The following is a 25063-nucleotide window of genomic DNA, read 5'->3' on the forward strand; positions in this document are numbered from 1 at the left end:
TAACAAAATGCCAGACACTGGATGGCTTATAAATGACAGAAATCTATCTCTCACAGCTCCAGAAGCTAGGAAGTCCAAGACCAAGATGCCAGCCAATTTGGTGTCTGACAAATTGCCCATTTCCTCACGCACAGCCAACTTATCACTGGAACTTCATACAGCAGAAGAAGCACAGGAGCTTTCTTGAACCCCTTTTATACAAGAAGATGATATACCAGCAAATTCTGGGAAAATACTGCCTTTTAGCTACACTGAAGATACACAAAAATGAATATAGATCCTTTCAATACAAATGGCCACTCTAGCCAACATAACTTAGGCCTCCTCTTACCCCACTGCTTCTAGCAATTGTTTCCTCTTTCTTATTCCTCCTCTTCTCTACCATTCCCACCTCTATAGGAAAGAGATGAAACAGTCAACTGCGTGAAAACGGGGTCAAGTGCACAGCAGCTGCTTGAAAATGACAAAAATGCTACAGATGCTTTCAGGAGTCACCCGTGGCTTTATTCATCAAGTTATGATAGAGTATGATGCAGTATGATGCCTAGAGACATTTGGAACTTGGAGGGAAAAGGATGCCCTGTTTGGCTCCATTTTTTTTTTTTTTAAGTTTTTATTTTAATTCTAGTTAGTTAACATACAGTGTTACATTACTTTTAGGTTTATATACAGTGATTCAACAATTCCATACACCACCAGGTGTTCATCACAAATGTACTCCTTAATGCCCATAACCTTGTTTGGTTCCATTCTTTACCCATTTTAACCATTTAACATCTTTAGATTTTTTTTAAGCCAATTTTGAACGGATGGATTAGCAAGTTGTTGAAAGAAAGGCTGGCAACAGAAACACAGCCAAATCTTGCTGCTCTGGGAATTTGGGGCCAATACACTTCCTTCCTCCTCACTCTCTTCTCTACTCTCTTCTCTACCCACCTACTCCCAACCCCCACAGTGCCCATCCACCCTGTACTTCCAAAACCCCTTCTTCTCCAGCCCCACTTACTGTGCTGCCCCAAAACCCTCCAGTCAGGTGGCATCAGAATAGGGAACAGAAAGAAAGAAAAAGGAAGACACGTGAACAGAAAGCCCCAGGTTAAACCATAATCCCAATCTCTTGCAGATTAGCCTGATTTTGTTTCTTTTGGGAGACAGTCTTAAACCAACTCGTCACAGAGCACAAGCCCAAGACAGGGCTCCATCTCATGACCCTGAGATCATGACCTGAGCCAAAACAAAGAGTCGGACACTTAACCAACTGAACCACCCAGGCGCCCCTGTTTCATTTTGTTTTTAACCACTCTCTTCCTCAGAGTCTAATTCTGTTCTTCCATCCCCTCACAATCCAGTCTCCTATGCTCTGAGCTCTTTCTCCAACAGAGGACGCTGTGGAGTAGCTCAAGAACTGGATAAATCCCAAGCCGCCTTCTGCTTTAGCTCTAACACATTAGAAATAAAAATATATTCTCATAAATATCGTTTGTTTCTATAGTACCACTGGCACTATACTCCAAATACATTTTATAGATTCATTTATATGTTAACTTTAAAGTATTGGTTTGGAAACATAAATATCTTTTAAAAACATATTTTCCTGAGGGGTATCTGTTCTAAATTCTCATTGCCACAGGGATACTTTTATGGATGAAAAATTTTAAAACCAACCAGAGAAATAATTTACCGAAGCCACAGAATTAGTAAGTGGTAGAGCCAAAACCTAAAGAGAGGTTTGTTTGAACGTGAGGCACTGAAGACTATACAATTTCTATTACACCATAGAACTTCCAAAATCACATCTACATGTTTCATTAAGTATATGAAAATTCTGAAAAGCTAAAAATTTTACTTCTAATCATTAGATACTTTAAACTCAGTATCATTTATTCAAACATTTATGGGATACTCTTTTACCCAAACGCCTCCAGCAATAATCACCAATGCTGATGAACTATTACTGACATCATCAGGGAAAAAAAATGTATCTACATTATTTCAAGAATTCACCATTAATGTTAGAGATTTATTGTATCATTTCTCTTACTTATATTTGATTTGCTGAGACTTCTGTTAAGGTAACAGATTCTTATACCCAGGAGCGATTTCTTGTTGCTCAAAAATGAAATGCTTTATTGAAAAATGCTTTGTTAAAATCTTCTGTGAATTGTTGTTTCCAAAACAAAAACATTTTCATTGCTCCTAACTGCTTAAGAAGAATTACCTGCAAGAATTATTCTTTTTTCAATAAAATAAATACAACTGTAGAACTTGGAACAAATGACTTCTTGTTCATGACATAGCTATTACTACCATTAAATTCTAGCTACATTGTATCTTACAGGTTCAATAAAAAATAAATACAAATACAACTAAATGGTACCAACTTGATTCGGTGAACAGTGCTAACAGAAGTTAAAACTGTTTTAGGTCAGAAGTGTACTTCAGGTTCTTAGTTAAAAAAAGGATAAACATAAGTAAGGTCTACTGCAAAACTGCCATCTTCATTCATAGAGACCCCAATATCCAGGGGACCCTCAGAACTTCTAGAATAAACCAACTGGCATGTTAATGGTGTAAACTCATCACTGACTTGGTAACATGTGGATGTCATCACTTCCTGAACTTCAACATCAGTAAAAGTAAACAAAACATTTACATTTAGAAAAACACCCAAAAATGCCATTTTTATTCTTGAGAATAAAACTGCAAAGACAACTGACCACTTCTACTGTAATCACAGTAGAAGTGCACTTTAAGTCCATAAGAAGTTGCATTTTGAGTTGATACCACTTCTCCAAACATTTCTCTTCACTTTCTACTAAAGACAATAAACATTTACATTAGATATAAAATGTCTGAGCAATTTCTTTATTCGAGGCACAGTGTATCAAAGGCTGACAGGCAAAAGTGAAAAGGGATTTGCTACAACTTCCATCCTCAGAGGGAGTACATTCACCACATGGACAGACTAATTTTCTACCCCCCAAAAAAGAAAGATTACAGTCATTTGACTTAATAAGCTCTGCATCGCTGGAGAAAGTGATTTACAAAATTTTAAACCTGTTTCTTCACCTTTTCAGCTTGCTTTGAGGAAAACAACAATCCTAATGATCTCTACCTTTACCTTTGCATAGGACAGATTGCGCATTCTTGGTAAGTTCACTAGCTTAGTTGCCAATTATGAAAGTACATTCAGCTGCATATATCTTCTGAGGAATGTTGGTTTCCCAAGCCCATACCAATTTTTATTAACAAGTTAACCTTTTAAGAATGACAATGAATTTAGAGAGCCAAAGGCCTAAGATTTTTTTTATTAACTACCTCTTCTATTAATGTATCAGTCCTCTTCCACTTTAACTGTATGTTCAAGGCTTTCAAACAGAACTTCAATTCTCTCCTAATCTCTCGCTCAGACAAATACATATTTAACAATCTAGCTATCTATGTTGACATTTTGGACTGCATTTTAGACAATTTCTCTTCTCTTTCCTAATTCTCCAACTTGTTAATTCTCTGGCTTATTGTATAACCTTCTCTGACTCAAACCTTCCCATAGTCTAGTCTCTCTTGCCTAAAAAAATAATAAACTAAAAAGGAATCCAAAGGAAAACCTATTCCTGTAACAACTTGCCCTTTCTCCTCTCAAACTTTTTGAGATTATACTCATTCTGCTTCCTCAGCTCACATTTTTTGCATTTATTAAATAAATTTTCCCAACTTTATAAAAAAATAAACGACAGATTTAATTGTTTATATTTAAAATGAACATCATGTCACATTTCTCAATCTAGTAACCAATTCAACAACAAAAATTTCCCTAGCTGGTTACCACTAACCCCAGGTTGCTAGACCAAATGAACATTTTTAGCCCTTACCTTAATGAATATACTTACAGCATTAACACTAAAGATAATGCCCTCATTCTTGAAGTTTTCCATTTTAATTAACTTGCTTTCCTAGTTTACAGATAATAATCATTACTCATAATCCACTTCTGCTAAAGTAATAATCACTGAGCTAGGTAATCACCTGTAATAGCTCAGTGTTTTTTTCACATTGCTGTTGTTACTCATTAGTGGTTCAAAGCAGCTTTTTAAATAGATAAATCAGAATAAAAAAATCTCGAAATTGTATTCCATGTGATAAGTTTAAGTATTATTCTGGAAAATTTATGTATGTTTGTATTCACAATACAAAATGTAGTTTATTTAGGGTCATATTCAAAAAGTTTGAAAGATGCTGTGTCTAATTTAATCACCCAACCTCTGAGGTCCATATAATAATTTATACTATTTAGTAAAGAAAAAACTGAGCATACAGAAGTTGTATATAATTTGTACTCCACCAATTGGTGTGACAATCAAGCATAGCCTCTATCCCCTAATCTCAAATAACCAAGTGATATTTATATCTCTTAATGTAAGTATCTTAAATGCACTTCAATCTCAGTATTTGCAAAACCTGTACTCAATTTCCACACATTTTCTAATTTTCTAATTTGTTAATTTCCAGTGTTTCTCTCTTCTTCATCCAAGCATCAATCCTCATACATCCGGGGGCCTGAGTGGCTCAATCGTTAAGCATCTTGCCTTTGGCTCAGGTCATGATCCCAGGGTCCTGGGATCCAGCCCCACATCAGGCTCCCTGCTCCCACTCCCCTCTCCTACTCCCTGGCTGCCGCTTGTGTTCCCTCTCTTGCTGTGTCTCTCCATCAAATAAATAAAATCTTTAAAAAAAAAAAAAAAGTCCTCATATCTCAGATAGATCCACTCTTCACTATGTCATTATCATAATAACCTTCAGTCACATCCCCACCATTTCCTTCCAGGATAACTGCAACAGTATCCTCCCATTACCTGCCATTATATCCCCTCCAAACCCCCAATTCACTCTCTGTTTTGCTGGAAGAAATCTCTTCAAAATACAAATTTCATTATTCGGGGAAAATTCTCCTAATCCTGAAGTAAAACTTTTAAAGTTCAAATGCCATATCTGATTTTCTAGACTGGATCTTTGTGTAATTATAGGCAATACTTTAAAAAATAGAACTTAAGGCCTTTTATTAAAAAATCAATAATGGTCAAAAGACCCAGATCAAAAGTTCTTCACTCGCTGTTCAAGTTATTTCAAAGATACTAGGTTACATTTACATTAAGAAATTCAAGGGCAGGGGCGCCTGGGTGGCTCAGTGGGTTAAAGCCTCTGCCTTCGGCTCTGGTCATGATCCCAGGGTCCTGGGATTGAGTACCACATCAGGCTCTCTGCTCAGCCAGAGGCCTGCTTCCCTTTCTCTCTCTCTGCCTGCTTGTGAACTCTGTCAAGTAAATAAATGAATCTTAAAAAAAAAAAAAAAAAAAATCAAGGGCAGGGGCACCGGGGTGGCTCAGTGGGTTAAGCCTCTGCCTTTGGCTCAGGTCATGATCTTGGGGTCCTGGGATCAAGCCCCGCATCGGGCTCTCTGCTTAGTGGGGAGCCTGCTTCCCTCTCTCTCTCTGCCTGCTTGTGATCTCTCTCTCTGTGTCAAATAAATAAATAAAATCTTTAAAAAATATAAAAATAAAAAATTCGAAGACTATCACAAATGTCTTTCACACAAAAAATGCAGACAGCCTATAAATAGTGTCATTTCATTTTCTTGAAAACAAAATATATCCATTATCTTACAACTATTGAAACGGTTTATTATTCCTACCTTCACAGAGAGTCGACTAGGACTCATCAATGGCAGGCATTAATAGTGTTCTAAATAATGTTTTAAACACAACAACAATCAACTTTAATTTGCATTGGATTCTAAATAAAAATGCCATGTTTTTCAATGTTTATAGCAGATTAAGATATGTCTCCTTGTGAATCATACAGTCCATAGACTATTTGCTATGACAACAAGCCTAAGCCTTTCGATCTACGTGTTTAAACAAACTGTTGGATTTGTTGCTACCTTTGCAAAGGCAGGTGGAAAGAATTTCTAGCTAAGTATTCAACAGAATGGGATCAAAGTCGTCATGATATGCTTTATGATACTGTCTATTTTAAATTAAGTTATTAATAAAAAGTGAAGCTGAATTATTTCACTTTCCTAAACTATGTGTTCTCCATCCACAGATACCTAATGTTGAAAATAAAGCCAATAAATAAATAGTTTAAAGTGTAGCATGTTTCATTGTTTTTTGTGAGCAGGATTATGTGTAGTAGTTTTGGCATGCTGCTTGTGTTGTTGTTGATTCTTTCCTTTGCTTTTCAGTTAAAAAAAAAAAAAGCTAAAGGTTCAAAAGAAACTAATTTCTTCTCTCCATATGACTGTTAGAAAGATCCTAGACAAGCCTGAATCAACAACTATAATAAATCCTTGACTTAAAAATAACAGGTTGCTTTACCCATAAGTACACATTTGGAAGTTTAAAAAAAGGCGGGGGGGACTTTAAAGGTATGCGTGAGAAAAAATATTCTACCAAATTGTCAACCATGACTTTTCTGTCGTAGTGACAGACATGTTCTAAGACAAAGTTTTGACAACATACAAAATAATAACATGATTGAACAATGGAAGCACAATCATTAAGAAGAATGCCCACTGGGGGGTTGTACAGAAAGACTTCTTTCAAAATATCTTCAAAACATTGTACCCCAGTTCCTAACAGAATCCACAGCACATGCTGGTATCGAAAGAAACCTGGATGGATGGATGGCCAGTTGACAAAGACCTAGAACTCTCCTCACGTATTAACCTTCCTCAACCCAAGCCTCTGAAGTTTTCCCAGGATTCTATCTGAATGTAAGCCTTATTTCTGGTGTACAGATTGAAAATCAAGATCACTATGTATGAAAAAATGCACATAAAAAGAAAACTGTACCTATTAAAAAAATAACAAAAGAACTACTCAAAGTAAGAGTTTTTATTACACATGTTGATAGCCATTCTTTTAATACTAAGAACACTGCATTACTTTTAAAGTAAATTCATACTATAATCATCACATCCTATATGTCACTTCTAGAAAATAATGCTATGGACTTACTACTTCAAGTTCCTTTTCTAAATAAATAAAATTGACACATTTTCTCTCTATTGAAAGGGGGTCTCATTTCTCTTTTTCCCATTTGCAGGTTAGGATAAAAACACAAGTTGATTAATTTCTAACATCAAATGATTCCCTTATCCTCTCCTCTCAAAGGAAATTACCATAAATGGAAACCTAGGGACTATATCATTTGATATTTGTTTATCTAATTTTAAGCAATTAGAATTAAAACTGTTAATAAATGGAAAAAATGTGACCTCAAGTATTTGTATATAAAACCGAGTTTTAAGGATAAAGTATTTTAATGCAATTAGACTTGCTAACTGCTATGTACAATGTTGTTTGTTCATTCCAAACACACGCCGGAGTTCAAACATCTAACACTGTTTTGTTTGATTGTAGTACTTTATAAATGGTTTTATTTTACCATTTGCCAAACCTCTTTTGTTGAGTTATTCAAACTAATTTCTGCCAAGAACAGTAGGAATTTGGTGATAGTGCTTCTTTTAGGAGAAAACAACCCCTTTCCTCAGAAAACTGAAAATGTTTGTTTTGGCACTAAAACCTTGTATTGAGCCTTCTGGAAAGTATTTTAAATTGTTGTTTTTAACCTAGACTTTGTGACTTAAACAGGAAAAGGTTTCATAGCTCTACACCAAAATACATATTTATAGGGCTGATTTTCTTCCTACACCAAAAATACTACGTTGATGGCAGCAGTTTTCAAAGTCCGATTTCTGAGGACCAAGCTAAAACTTGGGCATTATCACTATATTCAACAAACAATTTGTTTTTAAACCTCAAAAACTGATGACTAAGAAATGCTAACTGTTGATCAAATACACTGTCTTTAAATGTCATACTGGAAGGATTGCTGCATTTAACTATCTTCTTTTAGGAATTTTCACTAAAAGAAAATTTACCTGATATTTTATTTTCCTCCTGTGCTGGTCAACAGAAGACAGGTTTCTAAATTTTTCCCTTTTTAATATTTTCCCCAGTAGACTAGATAGACATAAAGATCAAATCATGTGAACTTTGTACAATATTTTTCTAATAATGTATCTGAATACAATACACAATTTTTAGAAACCAATGAAACGATGCTGTCATTGTCCCTAACTCCTCTACCTCACCCCTAAATTGTTAAAATATAAGAAAGAAACTATATGGTAGCTCAAACAATTTCACAAAGACTGCCAGCGAGCTGCAATGATTTTTCAGTCACTAATAACTGACAAAAAATATTTTGCACCCACCACCAATCTTTTGCAAATCAAGCTCTCCCTACCTTGAAGTCTGATCTATTTTTCCCTTTTATGGCCTGGCTGTCCCTTTACAAGAATAACAGCAGCAGCATCACTTTAAATGCACATATAAATTTTTTGATAAAGTCACAGTAAGTTAAAATCCTATCATTGTGTTTATCAAATATTTATTAGGATGTTCTGGCAGGAAATCAGTTGTTTTAAAATTCTGGTATGGTTGAATTGTCTGACTCAGGTAAAAAGAAAAAAAAAATGAAGATATCTACCAAATACATCTTATTAAAACCTGTAACTGCTTTTGTTAATCCAGTACAAATTTTAATTTTAAAAGTTTGGTCCTTTCTGCTGTGACTGAATCCTGCCTATTCCAGGAAAAAAAAAATCAAGAAAAAGTCTATTCAAATTAGTGTAATAAGAGTGAAATAAATGGGAATTACTGGTATCACAAAGGTTATGAAGGTGTGGACTCTTCCCAATCCAAAATCCCCTTACTGTACTGCTATGGTTATAGAACGACGGTATCCTTTCCATTGGCCTTGAAATCTTGAGCCATCCTAAGACTCCTCCATGGGCCTCACCGTTTCAGGTCAATGAGAAATACAACTCTGACATGATGGACTCATTTAATATTTTAAAGACAATGACTGATGTGCTAGATTACCTCTGTAGAAGATTTAGATTAAATCCTACCAACATTTTTTTCTTAATTTAAAATGTTGACTGTTTTATAAGGAGAGTGAAAAACACCTGAACTCAGGTCCACAAAAAACAAAAATTCACTTGTCAGGTTTTGAGACCATTTATATATTCAGCTTTCCCAGATGAACCTATAAATAATATGGAAAAAGGGAAAACAAATCTTCTTAACTTCTCTTCTATTCTATTAGGAAGCAGCGGTTTATCTCTAACCACTCTAGGGAGAAAACACAGGAAGAAAAACGAAATCTCATGCCACTTGTGAGAAATAATTATTTAGGGAATAACTTTAGTTACATGGATGATTTTTTAAAAACCACAAAGGAACACTATTTTTTCTATGAAAATAAATAGGTATAACAGGACATACCTGAAAAAGAACATGTACATGGCAGCTGTGATGCAGAACAAAAGGACCTACAACAAGGAGAAAATATATTACTTGCAAAAGAACACTGATATCATTTGTGTTGTCTTTCTGTTCCAATTTTCATCCCAGTATAGTTACCATACAATGTTATACTAATTTCAAGGGCATAAGATAATGATTCCCCAATTCCATACATCCCCCAGCACTCACCAATACACCTGTGCTCTTTAATCCGCACCCCCCCCACCTTCCCTCTGCTAACCAGCAGTTTGTTCTCTATAATTAAGAAGAGTCTATTTCTTGGTTTGTCTCTCCTCTCTTTTTTGTTCCCTTTACTTGTTTTGTTTCTTAAATCCCACATGTGAGTGAAATTACAGGGTGTCTGTCTTTCTCTGACTGACTTATTTCGCTTAGCATTATACTCTCTAGCTCCATCCATGTTGCATCATTTGTGTCTTATAAAAGCAAAATACCCACTTAAATCTTGTACCTGAAACAATTTAAAGATGTGTAAAACTAGTCATACATGTATCACATTCTCTACCTTTCAAATAAACCATATTAAGGCAATAAAGAGACTGTACACACACATATAAATAAATTATATACATTATATATTATACAACATGAATATATATTATGATATGTATATATGTATATATACTGGGTAGAAGGGTAACATGGTTCAAAAAGGAACCATCATTTTTTAAAAATCATCTCTTTGGTGCCTGGGTTGCTCAGTGGGTTGAGCCGCTGCCTTCGGCTCAGGTCATGATCTCAGGTTCCTGGGATCGAATCCCACATCGGGCTCTCTGCTCGGCAGGGAGCCTGCTTCCCTCTCTCTCTCTCTGCCTGCCTCTCTGCCTACTTGTGAACTCTGTCTGTCAAATAAATAAATAAAATCTTTAAAAAAAAAAAATCATCTCTCAAAATGCCAAGAAAAAGCAAGTCACTTAAGAGCAAAGAAAATAGCTCTTCTATAATGAAGTCAGCAAATAAATCATAAACATATTAACTGTTATACCCAGATGACCAGATTTTTTTTTAATGTAAAATACAGTTCAGTTGTCAACCAATTCTAATCAATGAGAAAAACTCCTGAAAATAGAATTAATCATCCTTTCTGGGATATGAACTAGCTATTAAAAATTCCTCTAGGGGCGCTTGGGTGGCTCAGTGGGTTAAAGCCTCTGCCTTTGGCTCCGGGCATGATCCCAGGGTCTTGGGATCGAGCCCTGCTTCGGGTCCTCTGCTTGGCGGGAAGCCTGCTTCCTCCTCTCCTCTCTCTCTGCCTGCCTCTCTGCCTACTTGTGATCTCTGTCAAATAAATAAATGAAATCTTAAAAAAAAAAATCCTCAAAAACAGGCATCTGAACACAGTAAACCTAAGTTTAAAAGCTCTCCTCAAATATATAACACTGAACACAACCAAATAAGGTATACACGGAGGGGGCGCCTAGGTGGCTCAGTCAGTTAAGCATCTGACTTGATTTTGGCCCAAGTCATGATCTCAGGGTTGTAAGATCAAGCCCTGCATCCAGCTCCACACTGGGTATGGATCCCACCTAAGATTCTCCCTCTGCCCCTTTCTCCCTACTCTTTCTCTCTTTAATGAAAAAAAAAAGAGTATATGGAAAGAATCCAGAATCCAAGTCCTAACCAAAGCTTAGTTGTGCCAATAAAGTGGATCTCCATAAGTTGTTGTAAATCACTGAAAAGCAAGTTGTAAAATGTGTTTTTATGTTAACAACAGTGTAGGCTCAACATGACTGTCAATGGCCCCACATTATAGACAAATGACAAATGAACAATCTTTAACTGTTAAAAGCTGACCACAGAGTATGCCAAAAATGAATACAGTGCAAAACAGTGTTTTGCTACTTACAACACAAATAATTTCTAGTCAACTTAAGGAAAGTCTAATAGTTTTGCTATTACAAATTAAGTTTGAAAGGTTTGCCGCCTTGACTTATGATAAGCACTACAAACATAAGCTGAATGGCTTAAAAATCTACAAACCTACAAACCAAAGGAAAATAAGTATCAATTACTACAAAACAAATATTTTTATTATTACATATAAAATACATAAAATCTTTTTCTATACGTAAAGTATATAAAATCTCTCTTTCCTAATAAACACCGACACATTATCTTCTGTTCTCCTCACTCCTTCTTTCCCTCTCTCCTTTCCATTAACTTTAAAAATACCCTATCAATAATGTATAAGGTTCATATCACTGCTTTTGACAACATAAGTTAAAGCATAAGGAATAACTTTCAGTTACTGATCAACCAATTAAAAATTAAAGTCCAAGTGAGTTTGTTTACTGGTTATAATTTGCCAGCCAAAGACCCAGACTATGAACTTCAAGTTGTATCTAGCATTCTTTACCCTTTGGACAAAGCCACCCTTCCTAATATTCAATGTTTCATTCCTTCCCTGACCTAGTCATTTTCCCCTTTGCAGACCTACTCACAAACCTCTCTAGAAGTGTCCCACAAATACTTCCCACAACCTCTAACTTCTCCAAGGAAAACTTCCTTAGTCTCTTTCCCTCAAAATGTTGCTATGCTCTATCCTCATAAGCTAAATCTACTGATGCTCATGTTAAACTAACATTTATCTCTGCAAATAATACATCTGAAACTGGTAAAGAGTACAATGTTTAAGATCTCAATCTTTTTTTTTTTTTTAAAGATTTTATTTATTTGACAGAGAGAGAGAGAGATCACAAGTAGGCAGAGAGGCAGGCAGAGAGAGAGAGGGGAGGAAGCAGGCTCCCTGCTGAGCAGAGAGCCCGATGTGGGGCTCGATCCCAGGACCTGGGACCATGACCCGAGCCGAAGGCAGAGGCCTTAACCCACTGAGCCACCCAGGCGCCCCAAGATCTCAATCTTTGGGGTATGACAGATCTGGGTTTGAATCTAGCTGTATGTGACTTTCAAAGACTTATTTAACTTCCCTAAGCCTTAGATCCTTTGTCTGTAAAGTGAGAATTTTATCTCACTTTGAACTGTTGGGAAGATTCAATGAGACAATGACTGTTAGGCATTCAGCAAACTGTTTCAATCTTGTTTTGTTACTTATAGAAGTGATCTGGATACAAAAAACGTCACCTAGACACCTGAGTCTGGAAAGTTTCTAACCAACAGGCAGACCTTTCAAAATCTCTCAAATCACCAATATTTAGAGTTCAAATTTTTTATACAGTATAGAGCCAAGAGATGAATATCTGTGCAAGTAGGGAAGGGGAGGAGAATCTAAAGAATACTGATGTACAATTGATCAATTCATTTACCAGATACATACTGAATGCCTACTGGGTGTTGGGCATAGTTCTAGAACTTACAACAGTACACAAAATGGACAAAATCCTTGCCCTAATGAGAGCTATCTTTTAGTTAGGTAGAAGATATTAAAGGAAAAGCTAGTGATAGCAGTTCTGGAGAAAAACAAAGCAGGTTAAGGAAATAAATACAGGAGAATAGGGGTTGTTGTTTTATATAAAGTGGTCAAGGATGCAGAGACTTGGTACAGACACTGAGGAAATGAGAGATAAGCGAGGGGACTATATCAACAGAACCACTGGAAAGGTCTGATTTTTTATTATGAAAGGTGTTCAGTATTATCTTAATTAAAGATGCTAAAGAAAAACTGAAATGTGAGTGATGTAGTATTTCAAATTTTTAATTGATTGTGTTAATTTACTAAATAGCTTGACTTTCAAAAAATGGTTTTCCAAATAAATGTAAATTTGTAATTAAATAAGAAGATTTTGTCTGTGCTTCAAATTACAGAATTTTAAAGCTAAAAAGAACTTAGACGAACCTCTATTTCTTCATATCAGGAAACGAATATGCTGAGAAGGTAGGTGATACACTCATGCTTAGTAGTTGTATCTTGCATTTCCTTCACTAAACAAATATTGGTCAAATGAGTTCCTCTATAGTTGCTCTATACAGACAATATTTAAATACAGTTTTGATCCTCCAGGAGCTCAAAGGCACTGCTCCACAGTCCAGTTCTATAGCTACTATTCACATGTGGCTAGTTCAATTTTTTAAGAGCTTTACTGATGTAAAACTAACATACTTAAAATATATAATTTTTAAAGTCTTGATATAGGCACATACTATATACCTACCATCATCATCAAGATAACAAACATCCAGCACACCCAAAAAGTTAATAGCTTATTACCATCTTCATATCTGTGGAATTTGTAGTGATGGCACTGCTCTCATTCCCAATTTAGTAGTCTGTATCTTATTTTCTTGACCAGTCTGAGTGTAGATATATTAACTGCATTGATTTTACCAAAGAACAAACTTTCAGTTTCATTAATTTTCTCTATCATTTTTGTGTTCTATTTCATTGATTTCAATTTAGTCTTAATTAATTTCTTTTCTGTTTGGATTTCATTTGCTTTTGTTCTCCTATTTTCTTAAAGACTGAAATCTAAGTCATTGATCTAGATTTTTTCTCTTTTAGTATAGGTATATAATGCTATTAATACCTTCCTAAGATCTGCTATACCTGTACCCTGATGATTTTGATAAGTTGGTTGTCCATTTTTACTCATTCAAAATACTTTCTAATTTTATTTTTGCTTACTTCTGTGATCCACAACTTAGAAGTATGTTATTTAGTTTCCAAACATTTGGGGATTTTAAGTGACTTTTCTGTTGTTACTGACTTATTTGATTCCATTATGGTCAGAAAATACTTTATTTCTATATTTATTTAGAAATATGACCTGATTATTTCTAAATTTATCAGGACTTATTTTGTGTCCCAGAACATATCAGAATATGTTCCATATACTTGGTAAATTTCCACGTGTATTTTTTTTTTTAAAGTCATCTCTACACTCAACATGGGGCTCAAGGTCACAATGCTGAGACCACGAGTTGCATGCTCTTCAGACTGAGCCTGCCAGGCACCACCTGCCATGTGCATTTTAAAAGAATGTGCATTCTACTGTTGCTGGGAGAGGTATCTATAAGTAACAATTAGGTCAAGTTGGTTGACGGTGTTGTTCAAATCTTCTGAATCCCCAATTATTTGTCCACTTGTTCAATCAATTACTGAGAGAAGTTATCAAAATATGTCCTGCCATAATTGTGGAGTTGTCTCCACAATCTCTCCCTGTAGTTCTCCTTGTAGTTTTCCTTGAGTATTTTGAAGCCTTCTTTTTAGGAACATAAACATTTAGAATTATGTCCACTTTATCATGATGAAATTACCTTCTTTATCTCTGATAATATCCTTTGCTCTGAAATCTATTTTGTCTGATAGTAACACCACATTTCTTTTGATACTATTAGTTATCCATTCTTTTAACAGATTGGGCTTCTATATTACAAGTTCATTGTGTGTAGGCACCTGTTGTTTCTTGCTTTTTTTTTTTTTTTTTTAAATCTGAAAATCTCCATCTCTTCATTGGCATTGAGTGTTCATATTTAGTGTGACTACTGGTAAGTTCAAAATTAAATCTATCACCTTGGTACTTATTTTTCTATTGTTTCTCATTTGTGTCCTTTTTCTGCCTTTTCTGGATTAACTATTTTTTATGATTTTCTTTTCTCTCCTTTGTTGGCTTATTTTAGTGTTTGTTTTAGGGTTTACTGTACAGAACTTGAAATTGATACAGTCTCCACTCAAGGGATATTATACTACTTAATATATAATATAAACCTTTACGATAGGATACTTCCATTCCTCCTCTTCTGCCACTTATGCTATTGTTGTCATCTATCGTACTTTAACCTATACTATAAAATGAGTACATCTTAACTTTTTTCCTTTAAAAAGTAGATCTAAAATAGTTTCTTTTGTTTTGAAAGATTTTTGCAGGGTGTAGATTTTTAGGTTGATGGATCATTTTATTTCAATAGTTAGCTCAACAAATGTCACTCTAAAATCCTCTTATAATTTGATTATGATGTGCCTTGCAGTAGTCTTCATGTTTCTTCTACTACAGCTTCATTAAATTTCTTGGGCCTGTGGGTTTATAATTTTCACCAAATCTGAAAATTTTTCAGCCAGAATTACATCAATTTTTTTTTTCTGTTCCCCTTTCCTTCTTTAGGAACTCAAATTAATGTACGGTAGGTCCCCTGAAGTTGTCCCACAACTAACATTCTCTTACTTTGTTTAAAAAAAAAAAAATTCTCCTTACTTTCTGTGTTTTGAGTTGTTTCTATTGTTATGTCTTCACTAGTATTTTCTATGTGTGTGTCACATAGTGACATTATGTGTGTCATTATTGCCATTCAGAAAATTTTCCATCTTCCGCATTGTAATTATTATCTCTCAAAGTTTTGGATTTTTCCCCCTATTTTCCATGTCTCTAATTTTTTGAAACTATGGAATTCAGTTAGAGTAACTCTTTTTAATGTCCTTTACTATTAACTCTAACAGCTTTGTCAGTTTGGGTTTGATATTGACATATTTATTGTCTCACTAAAGGTCAAATTTTCTTGTTTCTTACTGCATGTCCAGTAATTTTCACTGGAGATCAGACTCTCTGAATTTTACCTTGGTGAGTGCTGGTTATTTTTGTATTCTCATAAATCTTCTTGAGCTTTGTTCTGCGACACAGTTGTTTGGAAACCGTTTGATCATTTAAGGACGTGCTCTTAAGGTATTTTAGGAGGGAGTAGACTAGTGCTCAATTTAGAGCCAATCACTCCCCATTACTGAGATAAGACCCTTATGTGTACTTTATCCAACGCCACATGCATTCAGGTTTTCCAGTCTGGCTAGTAGAAACAAGACACTCTTCCCCCTGCTATCTGAAAGCCTAGCACTGGAGCAAGGACCTTAAATCCTCTCAGGGTATTCATTCCTTGGCCTGAGGCATTTCCCACAGGTACATGCCCTAATCAGTAAGCAGCTAAGCACTTTTCTCTCTAGACTTCTGTTCTGTGAACTCTATCCAACATAGTCTCCTCTCACTCTCCATTAAGTTTGTTCAACGCAGAAAGTCCTTAACTGTCAGAATGCCTCCTCTTTGATTCAACCCTGGAAACTCCCCACAAAGTAAGCTAGCATACTCCTAGGGCTCACTTCATTTGTTTCCCGGCTTTCAGAGACCTCTGCCCTTCAGCGCCTAAAGTCCAGGACACTGAAACATTGTTTCGTATGTTGCGCAAGTTTTGGTTGTTACAGATGTAGGAGTAAGGATTACCCTGATCAACCAGTAACTTACTACGCCAAGGCCAGAAGCAGAGTGTAGTTAAATTTAAATTATTTACAACTAAATAACATTAAAATTCAGTTCCTTAGGGGGTGCCTGGATGGCTCAGTCATTAAGTGTCTGCCTTTGGCTCAGGTCAGATCCCAGGGTCCGGGATGGAGCCCCACATCGAGCTACTGCGCATCGGGCTCCCTACTCAGCGAGCCTCCTTCTCCCTCTTCCTCTGCCTACTGTTCCCCCTACTGTGCTCTCTCCCTCTGTCAAAAAAAAATACATAAAACCTTTAAAAAATAATAAGATAAAATAAAATTCAGTTCCTCACTCACACTAGTCATATTTCACGTAATATAGCCACATGTAGTTGTGGATACTATAACAGAAGAGATACAGAATAGCTCCATAATTGCAAAAAATTCTATTACAACTGTCTGGCTAGTGAATGGTATTTCCACTGTGCACTGCGGTAATGTTATATAGCACTTAAAATATTCTAATTTTGACTGTAAAGCAGACAATCTGCACACATCTATGATTATACTTTACACTTCTATGTGAAAATTAACACAAAATTTATAATCATACCACTTAATTTACTCACTTGTAGAAACAATATAATACCATCTATTACATCTATTGTAAGATCTAAATGAGATAACACACATAAAGCCTAAAAGAGATACTAGTACATCAAAGACACTCGAGAAATAGTAACTATTCACAAGAAGTAATTTCTCTGTAATTCTCTTCCATTTCACAACCACTGCACAACATACCTAAAAAGGATAAGGAATTTTGCACTTTTTTTTTTTTACTCTAATTTTAACATTTTTTTAACTCAAAAGGCAATGTAGGGCATGCTACATCATGGATGAACCTCGAACACATTATTTAACAGAGAGAAGCTAGTTAAAAATTACCACATATTGTATGATACCATTTATATGAATTCCAGGATAGACAAATCTATTTACAGAAAGTAGAGTAATGGATGTCTAGAGCTAGGGAAGTGAGGTTTGACAGCAACTGTTTACTAAGAGTACAAAGTTTCTTCTAGGGGTGATGAAAAGTTTCTAAAATTAGACTATATGGATAGATACAGAACTCTATAAATACACTAAAACTCACATAATTAACACTTTCAACTGGCAAGTTTTACAGCATGTAAATCACATGTCAAAAACTATTCAAACTGATTTTTACAAAGTAATGCACATACACAATAAAAACAAAACTGCAAATTGAATAACAATAATATAGTGAAAAGAAATTTCCCTCTTATTCCATATCTCTGATATCCTGTCTGTACATACATTTGTATATAGATACATACCTAATAAAGGCATTGTTTTATACTTTCCTTTCTAATTTTACACACACACACACACACACACACACCCATGTGTAAATGCTGACATTTTTTAAAACAGTCTATGAATAGATATTTAGAGTGAACGGAACCAAAAAATATTGGATACCAAAATACATTTTGCAAACATGCACTTAGATCTTTTGAGGTAAATTCTTAGATGTGAACTCACTGTATTTAGGGTAGGTGCATTTTTTATTTTGATTCATTCCCACCATCCATATATGAAAGCACTTATTTCCTTACACTACCTATTTTCCCATACCCAGTTTGTGTTTTATTAAACTATTTATCCTTCCCAATCTGGATGGATGGAAGAAGTGAGAGCTCATATTATAGCTGCATTTTTCTTAAGGGAAACCGAGCCTCTGAGATTTATAAACATCTTCGTTCATTTTTTGGTCAGTTTGTTTAACTCTTTTTCTTATCCTTTGCCTATTTTTGGACTGTTGATCTGTTAAAAACCATTTTTTTTAAGATTTTATTTTATTTATTTGACAGAGAGAGATCACAAGTAGGCAGAAAAGCAGGTAGAGAGTAGGAAGCAGACTCCCTGCTGAGCAGAGAGCCCGATACGGGGCTCGATCCCAGAACTCTGGGATCATGACCTGAGCCAAAGGCAGAGGCTTTAACCCACTGAGCCACCCAGGCGCCCCCATTTTTATTTTTTGAAACTACATATACTTATATGAAAACATAGACTTGATTTCATTATTATCTATTTACCCCAAGAATATGAATGGTTAAATAAAAGTAATCATGAAAGGAAATCTTATAATGCCCAATGCCAACAGAACATTTTAGGCAAAGAGTACACACAAAGTATAACAAATAATACAAAAGTAAAGTTCATTCAGCTCAAAAATAGTTTCTTCTGGAATGCCTTTTTAGGAAGTGATAGATTTTCAATACCTGGTTTCTTGCAATCGAGGTTACAAAACTTTCAGGAAAAAAATGGTACTACTACTCTCCTCCCTCTGTGGAATTATATGAAAACTATCCCTCTCAAGGCTCTAACAAAGAAACAGTGTCACAATATATGAATACTTTAAAATCCTAAAATTAACCAGAAATATTAAAAATGTGAATATGGCCCAGTGTGAACATGTCCTGGAAAAGAAAGCTGTTTTTACCATTTAAGCCTCAAAATGGTTAAAACATATATCCTGAAGTCATTTTAGAGCCTACTAGAGACCTAAACAGATGGTGCATTTAACTACTTCCTACCACAGTGCTCTCCTATTTTTCTTTAACATACTCGATAAATGTTCCTTGTCCCCAACCACTCCTTCTTGAGTGTGTCCAAAGACAATGACAAACTTTGCTACCTGGCCTTCGTTACTCATCAAGCCCACTTCCCCCACATTCATTGAGCCCTCTTTCTCCTTGACACAAATACTGAAAGCTCACCTCTGTTTCTATAAAAGAAGCAACAAACTTCCCTTGCCCCCATGTACTTTAGTCATACGTTAGCCATGCATCCACCCCCCATTCACAAAAACTGATCTGGTGTCTGTGTGTTTCTAACACTTTGTGACTTCAAAAGTCAAAGAGAGAGAGAGCTATAAAAAGGAAAGCTCCAGACAATCAGGAGCCTATATGATCTTTGGGTGAAAAAGAACAGATAAAACACAGGTTCCCAACTTCATTTACATACATATTCAGTACTTGCTATATTGCCAGCATATTAGGGAAATGAAAATACATAATAGTTGATGCCTATTGCCCTTATGAGATGAGTCTAGTGGATATGCGGGCACATAAACAAATCACTCCAATATGATATGCTAGAAACAGAATATTTACACGTCACCCTTCAAGAGGTACTCGCCAAAACATCTGATTATGTTATTATTTTAATTATTTGACACATTTAGGCAATGCTTTTGGTCATGTATATACCTTGTTTTAGGTCTCCACCAGAACTTACTTAGAACACAAGGTCCCAAAGGACAGTCTCTATTTTACCTAATTCCATATATGGATGGATTTTTTTTTCTTTTTTTTTTTTGACAGAGAGAGACACAGTGAGAGAGGGAACAGAAGCAGGGGAAGTGGGAGAGGGAGAAGCAGGCTTCCTGCCAAGCAGGGAGCCCGATGTGGGCTTGATCCTAGGACCCTGGGATCATGACCTGACTGAAGGTAGATGATTAATGACTGAGCCACCCAGGCACCCCTGGATTTTTTATATATAAGGCTTTTGATATGACGTTAGTTTCTGTTTACAGAATCCATCTTTCAAAAAACTAAATAGCACTCCCATTCATACACTTTTTAAAAGGCTGAACTTTAGATTCTAAGCATTTTTTCACTTTTCTGCAAATACCCATCGTTGCATGGCCTCTTGGGAGAAACCACTCTTACTGGATGAATGAGTGTTATCATAATTTGCAATGTATACATTTTGACACTGAACACACAGCATGTCATCATCATATTAACCGGCTTTAGACAATGCATAGTTTTAAACAGCACAATGCTCAAGTTAAATAGCTATGTATTGCTTTATGATTTTAATAAGTCCTTGTGTAATTAAAATCCACCTAACATATAATCCATTTTTTTAACCTGTCCCTTTGCTTTAGATTAGCAGTTTTACTTAATGATTGTTTTGAATTTCCCTTCCATAATAAAACAAATACAGAAACAGTACAAAACACCTTATGGGGAATGTTAGAGTCACAAACACCAGACTAGAGGTAAGAAATAAGTCTTGGGTCTCCAGAGTAAGACTATAAACTTTATCAAATCACTTTCATTTTTTAAACTTTAATTTTTTCATCTTTAAAAAAAGTCAGATTAATCTCTAGGACTCTTCAGAACTCCAAAATTCTATGATTCCCTGTGTCAATTTTTTTCACTGTATGAGAAAATTATTTCAAAGCAAACTGTCAGTAATATACTAGGAGATAAATCACAGAATATATGTACATACTAGGACAATTTAAAGTATTTGCATTGATTGAGCTGAGTGTAAGAAATAACACTAAATATGACCAAAATTTGGGCCTAGTCTCTTCCTTGTACTGATGGCTATTCTTGATTTATACCTTTTAAGGTCAGCAGACACAGTCTGGCAACACATTAACCTTGAAATTTTTCAGCTGTAAAAGAATTATGTTAGATAGTGGCAAGGAAGTACAGCCTATATGATATCCTGTCCTTTTATGGTTAAGTGAATAAGCTGTACTTTGTCTTCCATAAAAATGAAACAATGTAAAATATATAACTATGAAAAATTCCAGTATGCAGTAACTAATACAATCTGCAAGTTAATTCCTTATAACAACAAGATGCTAATTTTGCTAGTAGATTTTTAAAAAATAAATAGCTTTAAACAACTCACTATTGAAGACTACAGATAAAGGTTTATACATAGAAACATTCAGTACTTATTTTAAATTTTTTTAGAAATCAGGTAAAAGCCAAGATGTGAATTCATTCACTGAACAAAATATTCATTGAAAGCATACTCTTTGTACTGGGCTATAAACACCGATTAGACATTATGGTCACATACCCACGACACCTTTTTCCGCATCTGAATTATGATCAAATAAAGGAAATGCAGTTTATCAGAAGTAAAGTTTGGTCCCTGACTGATATTTAAAAGTTATCAAGATATTCAACTGCTTCTTTTTCCCCCCACACCCATTTCTCTATTGTACAGTCAATTCACTTCATCATTAAAAGTCATCAAAAATGCAATTCAAAACAAACAGGAAAAGAAGCAAGTGTGAAAAGGAAGCCAAAAGAAACCATGGATAAGTTTAAAGATGCAAGGACCAGAGAACATGGAGAAAGAGGAAAGTGGAGGAATAAAACAGATAATAAACTGCTATTGATTAACACTGCCAGGTACTATAAAAGGTATTTTTAAAATATCTTTAATCCTAACAATGGCTCTTCAGGGTAGGTTGTTATCAGTCCCATTTTGAAGATGAGGGAAGTGAGCTCAGAAGATAAATTACTCACTTAAAATCATAGAATGTTTATTTAGTGGCTAAACTGAGACTCAAAGCTAAGATGACTCTGGTTTCAAATTCAAGGCTTTTAATTATACTCCTCTGCCTCTAGAAAATATTTTATCCTTATTAATGTTGATTGAGTGGTTACAGTGCTTCCACGGGAGGAATAATCCCCATAATGTTTCGAACGTATTATTTTGTTAACCCAGGTCTGTCATTTTTTTTACAAAGGGAAGGGAATTTTTTCATAGCTCAATATAATAATAATTAAAACAACAGTGCACCAACACCACCAATTGCCGATGTTACTGAGCTCGCTACATGTTATAGGCAGTAGTAGGTGCCTGACCTATAACACTGCATGTGAGCCTCAAAACAGCCCTGCAACGTAGGGATTACTATGCCTATTTCAGGGAAGATGTTCAGAGAAACATAGATAGTTATGGAATTGAGGCAGGGTTAGAAACCAAGTGTGATGACAAAACCCCTGATTTGTGACAGATTTCTCTCAAATATTCCTTTAAAAAACCCCCATTGAGTCACCTGGGTGGCTCAGTCCTTAAGTGTCTGCCGACTGCCTTCAGCTCAGGCCATGATCCCAGGGTCCTAGGATGGAGCCCTATGTCTCAGGCTCCCTGCTCAGGGGGAAGCCTACTTCTGCCTCTCTCACTCGTGATCTGCTTGTGCTCCCTCTCTTGCTGTGCCTCTCTCTGTCAAATAGATAAATAAATCTTTAAAAAAAATTAATAAATCCCCCCATTAAAGCATTAGTTTATAAATTTCATTCAACTTAATCATGAAACATCTCTTATTTTCATACACAGCAAATAAAATAGTAAGTTAAGATATACTCTCTATGTGAAGGAATTCACTATTTGCATAATGAACCCGATTTAAGAAAAGAGCAAAGATGACAAGAAAAATTCCATAAGCCTCAAGATTTCTATGAAATATTCATTCTAGTAAAGAAAACCATATCTAAAAAATGCATTTTTGTCAATTTCTAAAATAAGTAATTTGAATATTACAATTAAAAAAAAAAAAAAAACCTAGAGGGGCACCTGGGTGGCTCAGTGGGTTAAAGCCTCTACCTTCAGCTCAGGTCATGATCTCAAGGTCCTGGAATCGAGCCCCACATCGGGCTCTCTGCTCAGCAGGGAGCCTGCTTTCCTTCCTCTCTCTGCCTGCCTCTCTGCCTACTTATGATCTCTGTCTCTGTCAAATAAATAAATAAAATCTTTAAAAAAAAATTAAAAAAAAACCCTAGAAACCTTCCTCGTTTATATACTAAGTGAGATGAGAAAAAAATTACAAGAGCCAGTTTTCCAGTATGTTTACATAGCTATGTAAAGAATCATTCTTTATCCTAACACTGCCAAACATGTTACTGTTTCAATTCAAGGAAAAAAAAAAAAAAAAAAACAAACAACTCACATGTCATTCCGCACATGGAGAAGGGTTTTTATATGGACTCAGAACAAAGTTAAAGCTGAAAAAATATTGTGTTTTCAGCAGGGCGAAGTAAACAGGTCACCTAAGTGAAACCTCATTATTGTAAGTAGACAATTTGTAGTAGGTAGTTATTTTCATCCAAATGATGGTATTCCCATTAACCTCAAATAAGAAATGGGCTTAGGGTGATAAGGTGTTTTTCCCTCAGGGACATTACAAAAACAAATACATATGAGCACCAAGATTACTTTAGAGAGGCCATGGCAAGGCCACATAACAGCACATGGCAATATAGCAATTCAGACTTATATCATTTGATAAAGGTAAGAAAGACATTAGAATGAGGGTCATTATAATATTAATAAGGTGGCCAGTAGGACAGCACTCACTGCTTTACCAAACAACACTGTTCTGGGGACCAAAAACCAACAGCTGCCCTCCAGCTGGGTTCCAAATATTTTAGGTGTCCACTGAGAACCAGCTCAAGCCGATGCATAATCCTCCCCCCAAAACGGCCACCAACAATAAGTAAATGGATATGTCATCTCTTTATACTGCTGGTTTAAACAGAGCATAGGGTAATTTTACTCATGGGCTGGTATGATAAAATATCACTTAGTTCTCCCAAATAGTATACCCAATGCTCATTCTTTGGGTATATGCTCATTCCAGAATTCATTTGAGAAAATCCTTCCTTGATTAGGCACGGCATTGCTCATATCTGTCTTGGTTCTCACTATTTCTACCCAGCTGCTGATTCGTCTTTACATACTACCATTTCTTCAAGCAGGAAAGGTCCAGGACTAATGGGCTGTTTTGTTTGTTTCCTAAAGAACATTTAAAAACTCTTAAAGCACAATGTAGTGTGCATTACCTCTACAAAAAAAAAAATAATAATAATAATAATGATAATAAAGGCTAGGGTGGGGTGGGTATAGAATGTGCTTGAATTCTGAATCAGATGAACTATGGAGGACTTCAATCATCTCTTCCAAACTGAATCCACACACAAGATTGTTCCTTTTGAGCTTCCAATGCTTATTACATGAAGGGAACACAACAGATCAAGGCCTCTCTGTTATGCTGGGTAATTAATTAAAAAAAAAAAACTTCATTGTCTGTGTTGTTTTTTTTCTGCCCCAGTCAAACAAGACAGATTCAGTATCTAGTTTATCACGAAGAGACACAATAATATGGGAATGTATGCTTTTTCAAAGTACCTACAAAAGCATCTTAACAGTTTTAAAAGAGAATGATAAAAGAATTAAAATAAAAATCACTACCAGTATCTTTTTTAAAATCCAAAGTCAACTTTGTTCAGTACTTAAGGGTCTAGGGCAACAAGAAGAAACTTAAATGCCTATCTGGTCTTGTTCCAACAGTAAAAATGAATTAAGAATAAACAGAGATAAAAATCTAGTACAAAATGAAGTTTATATCCAGTATTAGCTATCAATTATGGATTACAAAATGACTCTCAAAAGAGAGATTTTTAGAGCGGGCATCAACTCTATCGTGGAAATCTCTACTTTGCCTTGTATTCCAGCTGCATGAGGTCAAGACCTTGAATGAAATCTATACACAAGCAGTTACCGAGATGAATCTGGACCATATGACCTAAAACGCAGACAGGAAGTGTGTGTCTGTCTACCATTCAAAACCACCATTTTAGGCACTGATATCTGGGAATGTTTGTTCAGACTCTTTGCCCTTCGAAGT

General features: G+C 35.4%; 1 protein-coding gene across 3 annotated transcripts in view; it reads right to left on the reverse strand.

Moving 5' to 3' along the window:
- TMEM135 (transmembrane protein 135) overlaps positions 1-25063 on the reverse strand; it is a 253981-nt gene that overhangs the window by 74949 nt on the left and 153969 nt on the right. For all 3 annotated transcript variants that reach the window (XM_047691065.1, XM_047691064.1, XM_047691062.1), the window contains one exon: positions 9354-9400. In XM_047691065.1, coding sequence (XP_047547021.1) covers positions 9354-9400 — 47 coding nt within the window. The remainder of the gene's footprint in view (positions 1-9353; positions 9401-25063) is intronic.

Source organism: Lutra lutra, chromosome 10, assembly GCF_902655055.1.
Source record: "Lutra lutra chromosome 10, mLutLut1.2, whole genome shotgun sequence".
Taxonomy (NCBI): Eukaryota; Metazoa; Chordata; class Mammalia; order Carnivora; family Mustelidae; genus Lutra; species Lutra lutra.